Source organism: Aphelocoma coerulescens, chromosome 2 (genome assembly GCF_041296385.1).
Source record: "Aphelocoma coerulescens isolate FSJ_1873_10779 chromosome 2, UR_Acoe_1.0, whole genome shotgun sequence".
In the NCBI taxonomy this organism is placed as follows: domain Eukaryota; kingdom Metazoa; phylum Chordata; class Aves; order Passeriformes; family Corvidae; genus Aphelocoma; species Aphelocoma coerulescens.
Genome location: NC_091015.1, coordinates 43,842,384 through 43,861,337, shown reverse-complemented (window position 1 = coordinate 43,861,337; position 18,954 = coordinate 43,842,384). Strand labels below are relative to the sequence as shown.

Genomic DNA, 18,954 nt, shown 5'->3' with positions numbered 1-18,954 from the left:
AGTTTCTTTTTGACTGAGAAACAGGAGTGGGGTAGAGGCTGTGACCCTGCAGTCTTTCCATAGACTCCCTTATACTGGTCCAGGTTTTATTCATGCAGGAAGAGTCCTAGGGGGTTGAAGCTGGAACTCTGTGTTTAACCTACAGAAAAGCATAGTCTGAACCTTAATGATTCCTTCCTCTTTCACATTCAGATCTCTCCAAGAGATTTTCCATAGGAACTGACATGCATTTGATTTCCATGCAGGCACCAAAAGCTATGATTTGGGAATAGAGAGGAAACTCTTTGCATGATCTGCAAATATTTGAAAGAGAAAGCTTAATCAGTACCTTGGACTATTTTTGCCTCATCAGTAGGTCAGCTCAACAGCTGGACCAAAGCCTGGACTGCAGTTCATGAGAAGAAGGAAGGCAAGTCCAAACATGTCTATTAAAAATTTACTGTCAGGACATGAAAGTACTGATTCTGTGTGCAGGCCACTTGTCTACAGCCTCCACAGGCCTTCTTAAAAGCCAACATGAGTCATCATCAGTTGTCCATGTGTATGTACTGACACAGGTGGATATCTGCACATCTCATTTCTGCAGTCCAAAGAAGCTCCTGCATGCCCAGGTAATGTCTCATCAAGGGGAAAAATTACTCAGTTCTAATGACCTGGGCTGATTCAAAATGAGGAAAAGTTTTTGCATAATGAGAACCTAATAGAGCATGAAATGCACTTCACACAAGTTCTCTGAGCAGCTTTATATGAACTGAGGTCTTTTTCTTTTTAGGTTGGCATTAATAGTGCAGCATAGTGCAGATGAAACCCAGAAAGTACTCCACATTTACAGCTGTGTTGCAAATAGTGGGACAACCAAGAAGAGATCAAGGATTTTCTGAATAAAACATCAGTAGCTTTATTCCTCCCTTATCCCCTTTTCTGTTGTTTCCAAGTAGCAAAGTTTAACCAGAGACAAGGAAAATCTTGGGCAATATATCCATAAATGAAGGCCTGCTTTGAGATGACAGCACCAGTCTGTACTCAGCTTCAGTTTTTAAACACTCACAAAGAAGACCTCTTGAGGCATGTAAATACCCAAAGAAGCAAAGTAGAGTTAGCATGGTTTTGAAAAACAGTTTTGCTTGAAACAAGTGGAAGTTGGGCATCCTTTCTGGAGCAGTCCTTAATTTTCCAAGGTACCTAGCTGAAAACTTGGAAAACTTGGCAGTACACTCCTAAGTAACTTAGAAAAATTAAATTTGGGCAGTTTTGAAGACTTTGTAGGCCTTATGAAGCTTTATGAAGCCCCTCATGTATGTCTTATGCATGCATAAAGAAGTTTTGGAAAGCAAATGAGGCAGAGCGTGTTTAAAACCAAGAGAGATATAACTGGGACCTGTATTGCTTTTACTAGTCATAAAAAATAGGCCCTGCTTGATTCTTGGTTTACTGTGATGTGAGCAAACAACTCACACAAGACAGCTCTTTCCTTTTAGGGTTACTGTTCACGAAGAGAAAACAGGAGGTAAGTGGAGGCAGAAGCAAAGCATGGTCAGGTGCCTCACAGCAGCACCTTTAGCACATCTCTGAAGTACCCACCATTCAGTATTTTTCAGATATTATCTGCCTCAGAGAAGTGTGACAAATGTCAATTAACTCTTGAAAGGCTTGCAATAATATGCCAGCAAAAGGATCTATGCTATATGAGTGCACAGCTTATAGGCACTTACACAAACAGCTTGTCTGCTTATCTGTAACATTACTGGTTTAGTGGCAGTGCCCTAATGGACGCTTTATTAGTATTTTCTGTAATATTTCTCTTTCAAAGTAGAAAATTGTTAAGGTCTTCAAGAATTACCCTGCTTGTCAATTAACTCACTTTTTGAGATGAATCATTAGGTATCTAAGTGTCTCATAGTGAGCAGCAGGGAGTAACATCAACACTTCATGTATTGCTTCTAGTCGTTCATCAGGATTGGAGATTTCTGCAAAAACACCAAACAGGATTAATGTTAATAGGGCTTTCCATGTGTACACAGCAATAAACCAGGAAGATAACTTATTATTATGGAATCATTTACAAGCCATTGACTGTGCTTGGAGGGATAAATATTGTACTCATAAATGTGATGCTTATCAGCAACTTCTACATCCTCAAAAAAAAAAAAAAAAGATCTTTAAAAAGAAATCAGCAACAAAGACCACCCAGGAGTTATCTCCATGGTCTGTAGCTCTATCTACAGGTCTGTATAGGTACAGTACCCAAGCTTTGTTAAATGCTTCATAATATTACTCTGCCCAGAACTGTCCCTTTAAAATATCACAAAAGATTACTTCCATTAGCCTTCGGAACTGGATGGGAGTGTGGATATATGACTTTAAAAGACTATGCTCGAATATGTAGGTTTAGCTAGAGATCGAAATGGCATGGAATTACTTCAAGATTTCTCAATGTATTTAAATATGTAGGTATCAGTGACACCTACACATACTGAGCACCAGTGCTCATCTAAAACTGTTTGGCAATCTCTCTAAAAATCTCAGCAGGATTTACAGTATTTTTTTATCTTGATATACAAAAAGACACTGAAACCACACTTTCTGATACTAGTTTGTTATTTTGAGACCATACATTTACTTTTATTTTTTTAACCTGCATGATATCCCATCTGATGAACAGTCAGGCATAAGCTTCATGTGAATGAAGGACATGGTGGAGAAGGAATGAAGACAGTTTTTTCCAGTTTTTCTTCTGTGCTTTCCTTTAACATGGACAGCTTTACCAATGGGAAACGTAAATAAAGATTGGTACAAATGACTATGCAATACTTACTTGCTGCCTCTATGAACTTGGAATAGGTGTCATAGGTGATCACGGGAATTGGTAAGTCTCTGAAGTATAGCTTCAGTGCTCCAGCAATGATGTTTATGTCTGGATAAATACTGGCAGAAATATCAGCCTTGTCACCATCTAGAAAAGGAGGAAGAAATCTGTTTAAAACCACCCTAATTTTGACTCAAGCAAGGCTAGACTTCTAAGTCAGATTTATTGTGTGGAACCTGACAAGAAAAAACAACCTGAAAGCGTTTGGAAGGCTTAAATGAGAATATATTGCTACCAACTTTATAGTATATCAATGAGGAATGGTAGTTTCTTGTTGTTTCAGTAAGCAATTTATTTGCTTACATCTTTTGGAGGGGCTGGTCATTACAGCATCCATATCTGCAGTGTACCATCTCAAACATACTGTTTTAATGTTGGATGAAAAACCATGTTTATAATTTATTTATTGCATTTAGCCCATTTATTCACTGAAACTAGGATAGTAGTAACTTGTTCTGATGTCATATTTTCCATCTGTAGATTGGTGCATAGGAGTATGAACCATTTTTTTCATCTCCACTTGGGGAAACAGAGGCATAGAGAAATAACATAAATTTTCAACGACCCTCAGGAGAGCAGTAGGAAAAATCAAGAAACATCCAAATCTTGTACACATCTTGTACCAACATATCTATAGTGATTAGCTGGAATGAAAGCTGCCTTATTTTCTGGTGTCTTCTAATGTCTTAATATTTGACTTATTTATAGCAAAGATCTGAATTTAAATAGGCATGCTAAGGCATTTAGCTTTACAATTTATTCTGAAATGTGCACCACAATTTTTTAAATTAATATGGATACTTGTAATGAATGAAATGCTAAACAGATGAATTATGCATCTAAAAAGGCATACATTTTGTTTGCCACATTATAACAGAGTTAGTCAGAACTCTATTACAGAGCACTTTAAAACACATGAGCTTAAAGTTTACAAGTGTTGCTGGGAAGTCCTGGCTTGCAATGAGTGAAATTACAAGAACTAGCAGCAAGGCAGGATCACTATCATTTTTCAAGTTCAAATGACTACCTCTGTTCTGTACTACCTATTACTCTCATACCCACATTTTTTTCCAGATCAAGAAATTCTGCTTTTCTCCCATCCTGGGACCTGTCTGTCTTGGTGGTCTTCCAGTGGAAAGATAGGTAGGACACAGGCCAAGTAGGGGGTGTGGCTGTCTGGATTTAACCCCCAGCTTTACCTCAGGCTTCTTGCAGATCAGTTATAACCCATAGTCCCTATTTCCCACCATTCAACTAAGGGTACTGTGCTTCCCTCAGGGCAGGTGGTGCAGGTGAGGACTATATGATGAGTGGGGCAATGCAAAGTTCTGCCACCTTGAACAGCAGAGAGGGGTTTTCTGTGCAGGCACAAGCTTGGGCTGTTACCAGCAAGGTGCTGACATGTTGTAAAGACACTGCCTTGCTTGTCTCACAGTAACAGTGCTTGTGGACATGCCCTGATACAGACAGATGAGTGGGGGTGCTTGAAACACAGCATCCAAGATGGAGATAAAGGCTTCACAGCACAGTAAAAGAGTTTATATTGATTGCAGACATTTTATACAAACCTATGGCATTAATCTTGCAGGGATACGTCCTGTCCAACGTATGCACATAATTCTCATTAAGACTAATAGCACTACATGTTCTCATCAAGAGGAGATTATATGCTTAACTGTTTAAAACAAACAGCCTTTCTTGATGCAGCTGAGCAGTCTGAATACATCCATCAGCATTTAATTTAATACAGCATCAATAAGCCCTAGGAGGATGTTTACACTGCCCCAATCTTTTGTTTAATCCACACATTCCGGGCACAGTAGCATTAGTCTTGTAAAGCTTTGTGTGGAGAGCTCTATTTAATTGATGGACACTGAGCACTCAAAATGCTCCACTGAAAACAGATACCTCCAAGGAGCCAGCAGCTGCCTCAGAACAGATATAGCAAATCACAAGCTTACATCTATTATCCAGGTCACCAGTACACTAAATGGAAGTGTTATTTATTTAGTACTTTTACAAAGCAGCCCAGCAAGCTTCCTTAAAGGGGCACTTCAGCTTGAGGTACTTCCAACTACAGTGTACTTCAAACATACCTCTTATTTACATATTTGCTTACTGTAGGAAAAATTATGAATTCCTGAGTCAAAGATTTTACTCTTCTCTTCAGAGACAAATACACATCCACTGGAAATGCACTGAAGTTTATTTTAAAGTGAGCCTGACAATACATCTGTTGTAATATACCCTGCCCATTTCTGCAGCAGATATGTAGGGGTTGGTGTATGTATGCATGGATGAACTACATTTGGTTTATATGCTACCTTCTGCATTACCACAATAATTTCTTTCACTCTTCAATACAAGAACTTTTTCAGATTGCAGTTGGTATTTTCAGTATCATTGCAGCATCCATATGTTAATATAGCTTTTTTAAAAAATATTTTGGATTAAAAAGAAATAGTCAATTTCAGCTTTACAAAACTAATTCTACCCAATCCCCATAATTTCTCTTTCTTTGTTAGTTTGACTCTAAATGCATTTTGTAGCATTATGTTGAAGTTTAAATATCTCAAGACAAATAAAGTTTTCATTCCTTTCCTTAGAGGTTTCAGCTGACTTTAGATGCCATAGAAATTTATCAGCAGTTCATTAAAGAATGAAATAGAATAAGTATTACATTCTTAAAGCCTCACCCCTGCCCTCTGAATACTGAATTAGATTTTATTTAAGTTCCTTTCTCCTAAATGTTTTGGTTTTATTGCACAACCTTTACCATGCTAACATGTTTCTTTTTGTTTTTTTCTTGGATTTGGCATTTGTCAGGTTTTCAGCCACACTGGCAAAAGAGCGAGGAGGAATTAGAATGCCTCTATGTACTCATGTAATATTTAACAGCACAATATTTTTAGCGAGTGTATTGTACCAGCCAGTCATACAAACAAGTGGGGGGACAGAATGCAGTGGTGACAATGGCAGCTCTGTGGATAAAATGCACAATGGTTGTTCTCTGGATGCCACAACGCCACAGCTCAACAATGCTGACAGAGAGCAACTGTCATTCTACAGCACCAACATTCACCAGATTAAATAAATCCACATTATTCCCCTCCTTCTCATTGCAAAAATCACTGAAATGGAACATTGTCAGCGCCTCAGAGAGCCTAATGCTAATTTACAGTAGGGGTATTTACACTGCTTTGGCTTTGGAAGGCAGTTTAAATCTGATAAGGACCAACTTCACCCTGTTTTAAAACCAACTATCACAGCTTCACTGGGCCCAAGTAATATTATGTGGGATGCTATTCTCTTCCTGACATGGAAACTTTTTTCTATTCCTGCTGTAATTCTTTGGAAGCACTAAGTGACTCTCTCTTTGTCAAGGCAGAATTAGTCAGAGGGAGGGCTGGCTTCTCTTCATTGCACCCCTTCAGCTGTACATGAGATCAGCAGGAGAGGTCCCCATGGCCAAGTCAGCTCCCACGCCTCCTCCCTGTATCCTACTGTCTTCTGGCCCCTGTGGTTTGACAAAGAGCTTGGGAACCAGAACACTTGATGGCATCATTTGAAGGATGCATTCAGTGCATTAAAATGGGAGGACTCCTTGCCTGTCTATTTTCAAACCCTTTTATTAAATGCTGCATTTCTGGAGGTGCAAAAGTGTCCTGGCATTTTAGCCAGGTGCCTGAGGACTGACTCAGAAACGATGGGCAGGGAGGGACCTCTGGAATGCCCAAGTGTCGTGTTCTGCAACTTCCATTCACAAAACTAGCAAATGCTTTTTATCCCTGCTCTTATGAGAAGGTTGTTTCAAAGCCTTGCTTTCAGATGGTAAAAAAATGGTCTTTAAATTGTTAAATGAAATTTATCCCTAGCCAGTGCACATCCTCCAGTAGTGTGCCAAGACTATCAATTAAAGAGTTCTCTTCTCTGGTTCATACCCCTGCTCTCAGCATCACCTTTAACTATCCTCCCCCCACCAAAAAAAAAGTTAATTTTCTGTAATTAAAATTTCCCTGTAATTTAGGTTTTTTTTTAAAAAAGTGAATTTCCTGTAGTGAATGTGGAAATACGAATTCTGTGAAACCCTCACAAACTTCACTTTCTGGGCAGAAAATTAAATTTGAACAGAAAACTTGCAGGTGGTGTTGAAGACAAGACCTGCCACCTGGCACTCAGCTCCTTTTTCTCCCAGCTCTTTCATCTGGGACAGAAAACTGGGATACTCCTCACTCTTGACGTAGTTCACTCCATGCTGCTCTGGCTTCTAGTACTAGGAAGAGTTAATAGGGCAACAGAAAAGAAGTGTGTTCCTACCTATGGGGCTGGGATGCAAAGGAGAGGGTGGCATCCCTGTCTCTGTGAGCATCTGACAGGGAAGCAAGCCCTGAGCTGTCAGGTTGGAAGTGTCTTGCCAATTCAAACTCCTGCCAGCCTTCGAGCTGCACAGCCCACACATCAGAACAAAAAAACCTATTTTCTTTTTATTTAAATCTTTTTCTGCAAAAACTCTCAACTTCTCCTGCTTTTCTATCCCAGTCAAGAGAGAAAAAATTTTCAAAACTGGAAAGTTTTGAAAGTTGTCAGCTTCTGGTCTCAGCAATACTATAGTCCTCTAGTCCATAATAGGATTATATTCATGCTTCTATTCATGCCTTTTTATTCATGGCAACACCCTCTCTTTCCTTTCTTAGTCCTTTCCCCTCCTGAAACCATTAAAAAAATGAAGACAGATTTTTGTCAATTTTTTCCCAGTGGTCTTCCCCACAGCCTTTGTACACAAACTCTGTTCTTGTTTTCTCTGCCTTCATGTTTATCCACGCTTTTTTACCTTTGGAAATCCAATACTGCTAGTCACCTTCCTCTTCCTGTTTCTAGGTGCTGCTGCCTTTGTAAATCACACTTTCTTCCTTGCTGTGGGTCTAATCCAAGTGTGTATTGCCATCAGTTATGTTGGGAGTATACTTAATAAATAGGCAATAAACTGAAGTGGCTCCAGTGGTTCAAAGCATCTGCAAAGGAGCTACAGCTGCAGCAGTGTTGAAGTCATGCTCAGACATAAATTTAAATCTGCTTTCTTCCAACTCCTCCCTCTACAACCTGTGCCTCTCCTTCTGGATTTCATCCGGGTTGTTACACTTAGAGGAGAATTAAGACACAGAACAAAAGGGTTTGCCAGGCCAGATCTACCTGCAGGGAGCAGAATGAGACCTGTGAGGACTGTGAGCCTCCCAGTAGCATTGCTTCACGTGGCACATCTGCAACACTACTTTGGCATGATAGCAGTCATATCACCGTGCATCTCTCTGGCCCAAAGAATGGCTGACCTATGTGTGTATATGTGTATTTCAAAACTGTAGCATCCAAAATATTTTAAAATATGTATTATTTTTTTAAGAATATTTCAGCATGAAAACAGTCAATTTGGAAATTCCTAGCTGGACTTTCTTTATGGAGATGTCTGCATTACTGCATCCAAACAAGAAGTGTTCAGGCATAGCAAGTGTAAGATGTGCCATTCACAGACCTTTCTGGCCTGTGCAGCCTGCCCTGGAGACCCCACACCTCCTGCCCATGGGCCCCCAGGGCCCTCAGTCCCTTCCTGAGTGACATCATAGCTGTCTCCAGCTGCACCATGATGGTGTGGGGCCACGCACCCTTCTGGTCACTACCCTGACTCCCAGGCTGACTCTCCGGCTTGACCTGGATCTGGCTCGTACCCATGGACTTGTGATCACAGGGCTGTGTCTGACCCTATCCCCTAACACAGCAGAGGCAATACCTGAAAATATTAAGTAGGTAGGAAACCACTATTTATGGGAAAGGAGAAGAATATTCATGTAACATCTCAAACGTACTTGCAAATGTTTTCTGTGGATGGAGGCCCTACCCTGCGCTCACTTACATACACACTCAAAGTTAGTCCTGTGTGCAGAGACTGTGTGCACAACCAGAACCAACACAACCAGCTCAATCAATTCAGAAGGGATACGAGGGTGGTAGCCAGTGTTTTAATTGTTAGTTTTTCAATATGCTGTACAACCAATCTCCTCAATGCCCCTCTCATCTGTAGTGCAGATGCAACCACGTGCACAGTGGTACAGTGCTTTCTACAAGGCTACAGGCAGAAGGACTTCCCAGTTAGAGTTCCTGCTCCTTAAACTCATAAATATATTATTGTATTGTAAAGCACTGAGTCTTTTAAAGACAGGACTAACAACTTTCACCTGGTACCATCTAGGCTGACACTTGAACTAGGAGTCTAAGCCGTGCTGCTACGCTGAGCAATTATCCAGTCCCCTACTTAGGTTTCTACACACCGATACTTGGTGTTTTATTATTTCTTCCAACTATGAAACATGATTTCTTCTTATGAAAAGGACTACAGATCACTTTAAACTCAGAAAAGACAGGTTACTTTCTGTACTTCTGCTTATACATCAGTTTCATTACCATGGCACATATATAAACCCCAAAAGATCTGAAATATCCTAGAACTGAAAGCTTAGATTAAAATTGTACAAGATTAAAAAATGGTGTACCTCGATCAAAGGCCATTTTCACATCTTCAATGTGCTCAGTGAAGCCTGAAACTCTATAGAGGCCCTCGGACTTTAAACCTGAAACAAAAAGTTCTTGTTAACTTAGCTTCAGTAATCAACAGATATTTAGGCTTAAGAACAATAAAGCAAGAACAACAGACCTACTAAGCATAGCAAAATGTTCTCTGTAATGTGAAACTCTGGAACAGTTAAGGAAAGATGAAGATGATGTTAAACTGTTTTTTTAAAAGGATTAAAGCATTCTAGAATTTATACTTTCTGATTTTTATTAGGTATGTGGTTGATTTGATCATGTTAGAGGAAAATACTGCAATTTGCTAATGGTGAGACATGTGATGTTATTACGATTTATTCATTTTATGTAGGAGATTTTCCTGGATTTGGCTATAATTAATAAAGCTTTAGAGGTCTCCCTTCTTTTTACCAGTTGCCTAATGGTAAATAGCAATGCAAGTAAAAGACTGCCTCTCCCTATGAGCACAGTTCTTTCCTGTTTTGCTGTCACCTTTTACACAACTGATGAATGTGATGGATACAGTTCTTCTCCACCACAAGAGATCTGGTCACTTGCACAAATCTCTCCTCGTTGCTGCACACCAACATGAAATGCAGGGCAGCTCAGCAGAGCAGGCCAAGTTACACACACATTATTTATTTCAATCTAAAATCCATTATTGTAACTATGTTCTGTGCTAACCTACTTATAAGTTCCAATATTCTTTGTTTTCTTAAGAACAAAATCAGAATCTTTCATAGTTCTGTGACAATTAAGGAAAGAAATACAAAGATGTTGAAAAAATGGAGAGCAGGCAGCAGATTTTATCTCAATCAATAAATGTACAAGTAAGTGATTAGATCTCAAATGCAATGTAGCTTTCTGCTATATCATCAGAGTAAAGCTCTTCTGTCTTAGTCCATACTATTCTTTCCATTTGTCCCTGCAATGATGATATAATCCTGGTAGAGCTTTACAGAGCAGTGCAGGGGATTTACTAGTAAGTCTTTGATTCAATTCAGTAGATGATGTGTGGGTTTGAAATCCCTATGGCTAGTATCAGTGTGTTGCTATGCAGATTACTGGGACGCCATGAATTCAACATTATTAGATTCCTATGCTGAAGATGTGACTAACAGGAAAATTTGGCTTATTGGGCAGCACAATATGCACATTTGCTATCCCAAAGGAAAAATACATGATTATTACAGAGGGGATACATGATTATTGAAGGGGATATATTTTTCCTTCAATCTGGCACACATCTGTCTATCAATAACCTGTCACAAGCTTGAGTTTTGGCACTGACATGCTGCCTGTGCCACAGGATCCATCAGTCAGTAACCAAGCATCATGAGAAACCCTGTACAGTTTGTGTCCTACCACAAAACACCACAACCTCTGACCTCACTTGTCTGAGTCACTTCCAGTCACTTGTGTTCTCCTGCCCACAGTGTCTGTAAAGGTTATTAATAATGGATTTTATTTAAACTGATTACTCCGAAATTGGATGTGTCCCTAGGTATGTTAAAATAAAGTAATGAAAAAAGACACATAAACCTGAACTTAAAAGTTCACTTTAAAGTTCACCCCTTTCAGAAGTGTAACGTAATACACGTTTTGACATGTTTTCAGAAAGCATTTCAGGAAATTGCATTAAGAAATGCCATGATTTAATTTTACTAGCTAATGCAAAGCAATGTATCACCTACACTAAGAAACCCCTTTTCTCATCCTGTCCTCAGTGTGCATGAGCACAGCACCCTGTTCTAGTTTAGCAGGTAACTCAAGTCATCCTCCTTTTGCTGTGTCTGCTGCTCTCCCAAGCACACAAACCTCTTGCTTCGATCTCCCGAATGCAGGAATCCACCACCATGGGCCTCTGGGTGTTGTGGGCCTTCACGAGCGTGGTGAGATCGCAGCAGTAGACTCGCTTTATCCTCTTGAGGTCTGGCTGGCAGTCGTTGGGCACGTATTTGGAGCACTGCTTGTGTACGTTCAACCCACAGTCTGCAAGCAGAGTTAGCCAGGTTAACTAATTAATTAATTAATACCAGTGCTGACAGGTCTTGTCTAACAATTTATTTCCCTGATCCACATCAAGCAAGGGGCACAATTTTCCCATCAGTCAGGAAAGATAGAATAGTGCAGAGATGAGAAAGATGAACACGAAAACGTGTAAAAGTCTCGTGGTGGGAAAAGTGAACTCCAGCAGGGTGGTTAAAAAGCTATAGAAACTCTGGATGTCCCCTGCACTCCTCTGAGCTGTAGGTGACTGCTGGTGGAGTCTGGATTGGTTCATTACTTGACACATAGCTCCAGGTGTTGCATTTAAACACGTGAGACTTAACTTCTGGGTATTTTAGATTAGCCTTAAATAAAATTGGCACAGTAATGACTGTCTTCTGCTGGCTGTCTTGTGGCTTAGCACAGGTCACAGTCAAAGAACCTAAGGTTCACCTGAGCACTCCTGCTGGGACAGTGCTGTGAGCCAGCATGCCTCACTCCCTCTTCCACATTCTTGCAGTGTCACATTTTGGCTTGTTCTGCCACACCAGCAGACTCCCCCTCCTGGGCTCATCACTTCACTGGTGACTAAAGTGGCCCCTGTGGTTTAGTCTGTAGGTCAGCTTAGGCATATAAAATGCTGTGAAAGGCATGATGTAAAAAAGTGATTTGTTTTACAAATAGTTCTCAGTGTCTTACTCCGGAGCCAAATACTACTCTCAGTAGCACAGGTGGGTTTCTGTTAAACCATCACTGCTTCACCTTCACAAATTGAATTTTCCTAATAGATTCAACTATTCAGCCAAATGAATTTATAAGCTTCAATAAAGCAAACACCACCACCGTGAGTTGCATTATCTTACATAGCTCTGATTCCTGTTTTAATGCCTTCCCAGTCATGCCCATCACTGATGGCACCCTTTGAGATAATTTAACATCAAGCTATTAAAAATGTAAACAGGACTATTACTTGCAGCGTGTTTCAATATTATACTCTATAAAATATTAATCAAGCAAAATCATAGGCCCACCTAAACATTTAATGGAATTGGGTAGGTTTTTGTGTGTTTCTCCACACAGCTATTACTGCATAATACATTATTGTTTGTGAAATCTAAACAAATGTGAGAAGCTGCAGTTAGGCTTCTGCCTGCATTGTGTTCAGTGCTGTTCTCCAAGCATGTGAAGTTAAATTTAAATGCATCTGTCTATTTAGAGTTAAATGTTGGTAATTTTATGAGAGAGAGTATTATGTTTCATACTAAATAAATATGCCTTTTCATAAGTTTAATATTTTATGTATGGGAACAAATACAGTGCTATGCACTAGCGAGGTCAGGTTTTGCACACTAGTGTTTAAGATCAAATAGCTTGAAAAGCAAACTACTATTCCTCTTTTTTAATATATTCTTCCCACATTCTTTGTGTTACCACTATTCACCTAGAGAGAGGTAAGATGCAGCAGTAGCTGAGACTACACTTAATAAAACTGTGCATTTGTGAAAGGTATTTTGATCCTTCAAACTGTGGCCCAAAATAATTTTAGGTAACAACTACCTCCTCTGTCTATGAAAGGCAGATGTCAGGGTTGGATGTGTCTGGTGCCAGTCTGAGATCAGGAATGCCTGGAGGTCAGGGCAGGGAGAGGTAAGACAAACAGTTTTTGGAAGAGATTGCAAATCTGAAGAAAGAAGTTATGAAAATCCATTTTTAATGCACCAAATACTAATTCACTTGCTGAATCCGAAAGCAAGTGATGTGATGATTATTGCATTTTTCCAAGATAATTTTTTTTCCACAAAAGAACAAACAAATTAAAAATAAATAATGCAGTACTAAAATGCCAATAAAGGCAACAGAAAACTAATCCCTCTTGGAAACTGAAGGTCATATTTTTTGTTTTTATTTTGAGGTGGGGTACTTCAGGCTTGCAGCAATGCATGGTATTTTTATGGGAAACAGGTGGCAGTCTTTCTTTGCAGACAAGGGCACTTCCCAGCAACCGGTACCAAAAAGAGGAGTTATGAAGCCTGGTTGCTGGCTGGCTTTGCCATTTCCAGTGCTTGCTTCTTAAAACATAAAAACATCAGGGATAACTTAATCATGAAGAACAAGTTCAAATGCATACAGCAGGCACAGGAACAGGCAGGACCAAGGTACTACTAGAGGATGTCGCTCAGCAACCAAGGGCTGATGGCTTCATTTCTAAACCAGCTAATGAGGCAAATGAAAATACTCTAACTTCTGCAGGAGGATTTCCTGCTTTGCTCTTTAAAGAAATCCCAGCTCTCCACTCCTGCAGGGAGTGAAGGCTGGGGTGGGACAGATGTCTGAGCATTTCAAGAGAATGACAGAAAATGTTGAAGTGCTACCTGAACACCTCACTCCCTGAGCGATGAGACCCCACATGAAGTTGGCGCAGTATTCACACCAGTGCGGACCTCGAAACGTATGGACCTGCAATACAAATGGGGGTGGGGGAAAGAAATGGGGTCACTGGGAGGCAGATGGTCTGACAGATGGAGCAACTGAAATGGATAAACAACAGAAAACTCAGTAGGAGTAAATCTTTAGCACATAGTGCCCACATCCTTCCAACGTCTAGATGAAATAAACCATGGGAACAGAAATTTGCTTTGATCTTGAAGTTTATCTTTCAATAGGCTTAACATAGCAGAGAACCAGGCTGTGGATGACACTGAAAACAAATAATTTTTGCCTGCTGACATTCTAGCTACAGCAGAAGGGAGGAAACCAGCAGAAAAAAAGAACTATTAATCCAAAGAACTGTAGATGAAAGCACCCTTCCCCACTCTAGCAAGTATTTTGAAATCACATAGGGAAAAGATGTCAATAGACTCTTTTTCAGCAGACCAAACTTCATTTTGCAACAGTCCACACATGAGTAAATAAGGAAGAATAAAATGATTTGTGTGCTGACAGAGCCCACAGCTCCCCAGCCACATCTTGCACACCACTACTGCTTCTGCCACTGCTTTTCCAAAGGCTACAGCAGAAAATCTTTTTATTTAAGATGTGTATTCTGGTAAAGTAAGCATTGAATTTTCATTGAAATGAAGAATAAATAGTGAGGTCTATGCCCATGTGAATGGGCATGGTATGAGCTAGTTCTGGCCAGAGACTTAATTGAGCTTAACAAAACATAAATCATGCACACTCTGGCTGCTAATGCATCCCTTCCTTCTCTCTGCTCTTGTTTACCCATTGGGTGGATGGCTGAAAGGCCACTTCCACCCCTGGGATGGGAAAATCTGCTCTCTGCTATTCATAGAATGAAAAAACAGTCATTGACCTTTTTCAGATAAACTGTAAGGTTTTATGCCAAGCATTTTGCATGCTAATGTTTTTGCCCCATTTGTCTGCAGGATCACAACTACACAAGCCTGTATTCTTGAGTCCAGAAAAATGAAGTATTGTGATTTTAATACAGACCTCTCTTCCTGATTTTGAGATAAAAACGTGAGCCTGGCTGCAAATGGCTCCTGACCAACTACTCACAGTCAAATAATTGTGTTAACAAACTTAAAGCAATAGTAGTTCTTCCTCCCTTTTGACAGTGAAAGGTCAAAACCGGAATGTTTGACTTTATTTGAAGTGGTATTTTACCTCTCAGAAAACCACGTATTTCTGTGAAACAAGACTTTGCAATAAAGTTTGAGATAGATATATTAGTAGATATAGCCCCACACTTCTTTCTCATTTCATTTTACTTTATTTTGCAGAGTGGGTAGCATGAACTTCAGACATGGCTTTTTGTGGGGGTAAATGGCTGTGTATAACAGCTGATGTCCTGAGTTTCAGTCATATGCACTATGTGACATTCAGTGGATACAAAACTACAGATAAAACTAATTATGCCTGTATCTTTATAATTTTTAGACTGAAAGCCACATAATTAGTAGGTCTGCACCTGCACTTAATTGTGGGTGAAAATCATCTGCTGTGGGAAGATAGCTAGCTGTGTCTTCTGCTTTGCAGCAGTTTACAAAAGCTAACCTTGTGAGAAGTGGCTGTAAGAGCTCAGCCAGGACTTTTAAAAACGCGCCATTTCACAAAAAAAGTCCATTGCAGTTGCTAGGATATTTGGGGGCTACTTGCTCACTTTACCTAAGGCTTATTTCAACTGATCTGGCTGAGGCTTATTTTGAAAATGGTAGCTGATTATTCCTTGATCTTTCCTGCCATTAATTGGAAAGTCATCAATGCTGACTGAGGGCTCCAATTGAGAAGTGCTGACAGCGCACCCTTCCCTTGTTCCATTCAGCTTAGTGGCCCTCAAAGGTTGAGCCCTCTTTATTCATTCACTTCAATTTTTCACGGATCTGCATTTTAGCTCAAATGGCAAGCCTCCAGCTGAAATACCCTGTGAAAAGCTAGTCTTGGTGGTTTCTGGCCAAGCTGAAACAGGGAAATTACCTGAAAAAAGAGAGAACTTCAAAAGTTTCTAGATGAAGGTGCAAAAAATCCCTTAAGAGGCAATTTGAACTACACCTCTTGTCATTAATTTTAAAGAAGTAACGGAGGAAGCCTGTTCTTAGGAACACAACATTTTTGAATGGTAAATGGGAATTCTGCCTGCAAGATGGGCCTCATCTCTGTTTCAAAATGGGAGAGGTAACAGCAGGTCTTAGATTTTTGAGATGGAGTTTTAGTTTTTTGCTCCACCCTTTGTAACCACATCACTGCTAACAGACTGGGCATAGATTTTTTGGAACTATGATCTGGAACTATTTATTGCTGGTTCCTACCCCATCCTGAAGTAGGCCTCTCTGTGTACACACAACATAGACTTGAGATGCCTGGGCTAGAGTTGACACATAATTTGAACTTTTAAAAAGAATTTACAGGGAACTATATCTTAAAATAAGCCAAAGCCATGATGTTTCAGACTATACATTCTACTTTTCTTGTTCAGTCTTTCACCCTCTTCCAACGAAAAGTCGCTTCACTGTCTCTTCTCTGCTGGACAATCTCACACAACACTACCCTGCATGTCTCTTCTTGTTGCCTTCCTGTTCTCTTTGCCCTTCGCCCTCCAGTGCCCTTGATTTCAAATGGCAGCAATCCCCCTGCAGGTGCTACCTTATTCACTTCCAGTTTGTATTTGAGTCGTCTTCACAGAGGGGGAAACTGAGACCAAAGTTAAGGAATGCCAGTACAGTGGCAAAACAAAATAATGCCATGGGCAATATTGCAGAAGAGAACAAAAACAATTGTCTTGAATTTAAATGCATTTTTTTTTAATTGACATTATACAGTATTGTTTCTGAGACAATTTTGGGTTTATGTGAAGGTCTGAAGACTTTTCTACTTGCTTTCCAAGAAAATAAGTGTTTTACAGACTTTTGCCTGAATACAGACACATTTATACTCTTTTGTGGACTCCTGCTGAACCTGAGCCATTTGCAGGGCAGTAAAGCTGACTCTGCTGTTATTTTTGTTTAAATGAACACACATAATCTTCGTGATGTCTGTAAAAAATGTCTCCCCCAAGCCCTTTGTCTACCAGAAGCAGTATTATCTGCTGCGCTTAACACAAGGGGAAATTTATCCCAAAGCCCCCACTCTCCCAGCAGATCTCCTGACTTGTCTGTAATCAGCTGCCTTTACTCCACTAGCCCGCCTGCAGATGGGATTTGCCCATGCTATGGTGGCAAACAGGCACAGTATTGTGGTAAATGCACATTATTCAGCTGTATTTGCTCACTTAAAGCAGCACAGAAGCCCTCTCATGAATTCCCAGCCTAGAACAAAAAGCATGGAGCATCCTCAAACTCCATGCTGCTGCCCTCAGACACGAGGTTGACCTCACCACCAGCTGGGACCCCACTGAAGTTGGCAGGTAAAGCACATCCAAAAGAGGCTGCTGGATCCGAACTGGAACAAGATACAAGAGGACTTTGGGATCCAGTTAGGCTGACACCCAGATAGCTAGAGAAATACCTCTGTGTTTTTCTCAACAGGGCTTCAGAGATTTATTCGCTTTCCTGAATTATGGTATGTCTACACTGGCTTATGCAAAGTTGTCCCGCCAGACAGACGCCAGCTCCAAACCTAAATCCATGTGACTGCGTGGTGTGCTCAAGATGAACCCAGCTTAACAAATCAGCCTGGATACTGAATCTTTTTTTGTTCACTTGCCTTGAGTGTCTTGAAATTTGGAAGAGAGGTTGAATGAGAAAGCACGGATGCTCAGAAGGGTGCAAACCTGGTGCCCTCATGCTCCAAACTTCAATGATCTGTTTAATTTTTGTATTAGCTTGGCAAGGATGGAGGGAGAGCCGTCCTTGCTCTGAATTTGTGCCTTGCATCTATTTCTTCCTTTTGTTCCCTCTCTCTTGCAGTAAGTAAGATCTTTGGTGTAAGATGTACAAAAATCCCATCAGCTTTGCTAGAAATGTGCCCTTCATTTTTAAGATTCTTCATGGTTTAAGGACAAAAGCTAAAGAGTGCCTGTTTGTTCATGAAGAATTGCTTATGACAAGATTATGAGGGACACTGTAACACATAACCTTTATGCCTAGAAACTGAGATGAATGATATAATACACATCAGTATTCGCCTTAAAATGGGGAAGATAACTTTTTGAATATCTGTGAAATAGCGTTGTCCTTCAGATTAATCCCATACCATCATAGCCTGAGTGCTGTCAAAAGCCATTAAGCATTTTGCCCCAAGACCCATAAAGCCATTCTTTCTTTTTAAAATAATTTTTTAACCCTTTTATGTAATGACTATGAAATATATTAAAGATACTAGCCTTGAGCCATGTTTTAAATTTAAATGTTTTATTCTGAGTACACTATCAATGTTTTTTGTTTAACAACTAGACATGTTCTAATATATTCCTTTGGAAAACAAACTGTATTTGCATAGTGAACATACTCGTCCATTAAGCAAATGTAACACTTTTGATTGACCTTTCTGGACAATTATTTTAAAAATGTTTGTTCCCTAAGGTCTGTTATTGCCTTTACTAGGATAGGACAATTACTTCAGGCTGTCAAGTCTTTGAATACGTATCTATTTTAATCATGTGGTTTTCCAGTTAAACTATGACTCTCTTAAAACAGAAAGGAACAGAAACTGTACAGCAGCTAGATTGTGCAAACACAAAGTTAACTGGGCACAGGTCCAATTATAAATCAAAGCCAAAACAAGGGAAGTTTTGAAGAGGAAAGAATGCATGGGTCAAAGTGGAAAGAAATTCCAGTCATGAGAAAATATTTTCTAGTTAAACTAAAATAGTTTTGATATTAAAATGATAATGAGGGCAAAACCCAGAAAGAATAAAAGTTGGCTTAATCAAGCAAGAAAACATTATTTCCCCTATTTCCTTTGGTGCTGATCAGAGAGGTAAATATCGACTTTTCTGTAGACTGGGTCAAGGAAGGGGAATGAGAAAAGGGTTGCTATTATTTGCTTTGTTCACTAATATTAAATGATTGATTTGCCAACAACAGCAGAAGCACTGCAGAGGTTAGCAATGTCTGCACAGCAGA

The 18,954-nt window shown here is 39.9% G+C and overlaps 1 protein-coding gene across 1 annotated transcript in view; it reads right to left on the bottom strand.

Moving 5' to 3' along the window:
• The window catches only part of CHN2 (chimerin 2), a 160,722-nt gene that overhangs the window by 3,592 nt on the left and 138,176 nt on the right, over positions 1-18,954 (bottom strand). The window contains exons 8-12 of the mRNA XM_069007197.1: positions 13,804-13,888; positions 11,261-11,434; positions 9,409-9,486; positions 2,816-2,953; positions 1,862-1,967 (exon numbers count right to left, since the gene is read on the bottom strand). Coding sequence (XP_068863298.1) covers positions 1,862-1,967; positions 2,816-2,953; positions 9,409-9,486; positions 11,261-11,434; positions 13,804-13,888 — 581 coding nt within the window. The remainder of the gene's footprint in view (positions 1-1,861; positions 1,968-2,815; positions 2,954-9,408; positions 9,487-11,260; positions 11,435-13,803; positions 13,889-18,954) is intronic.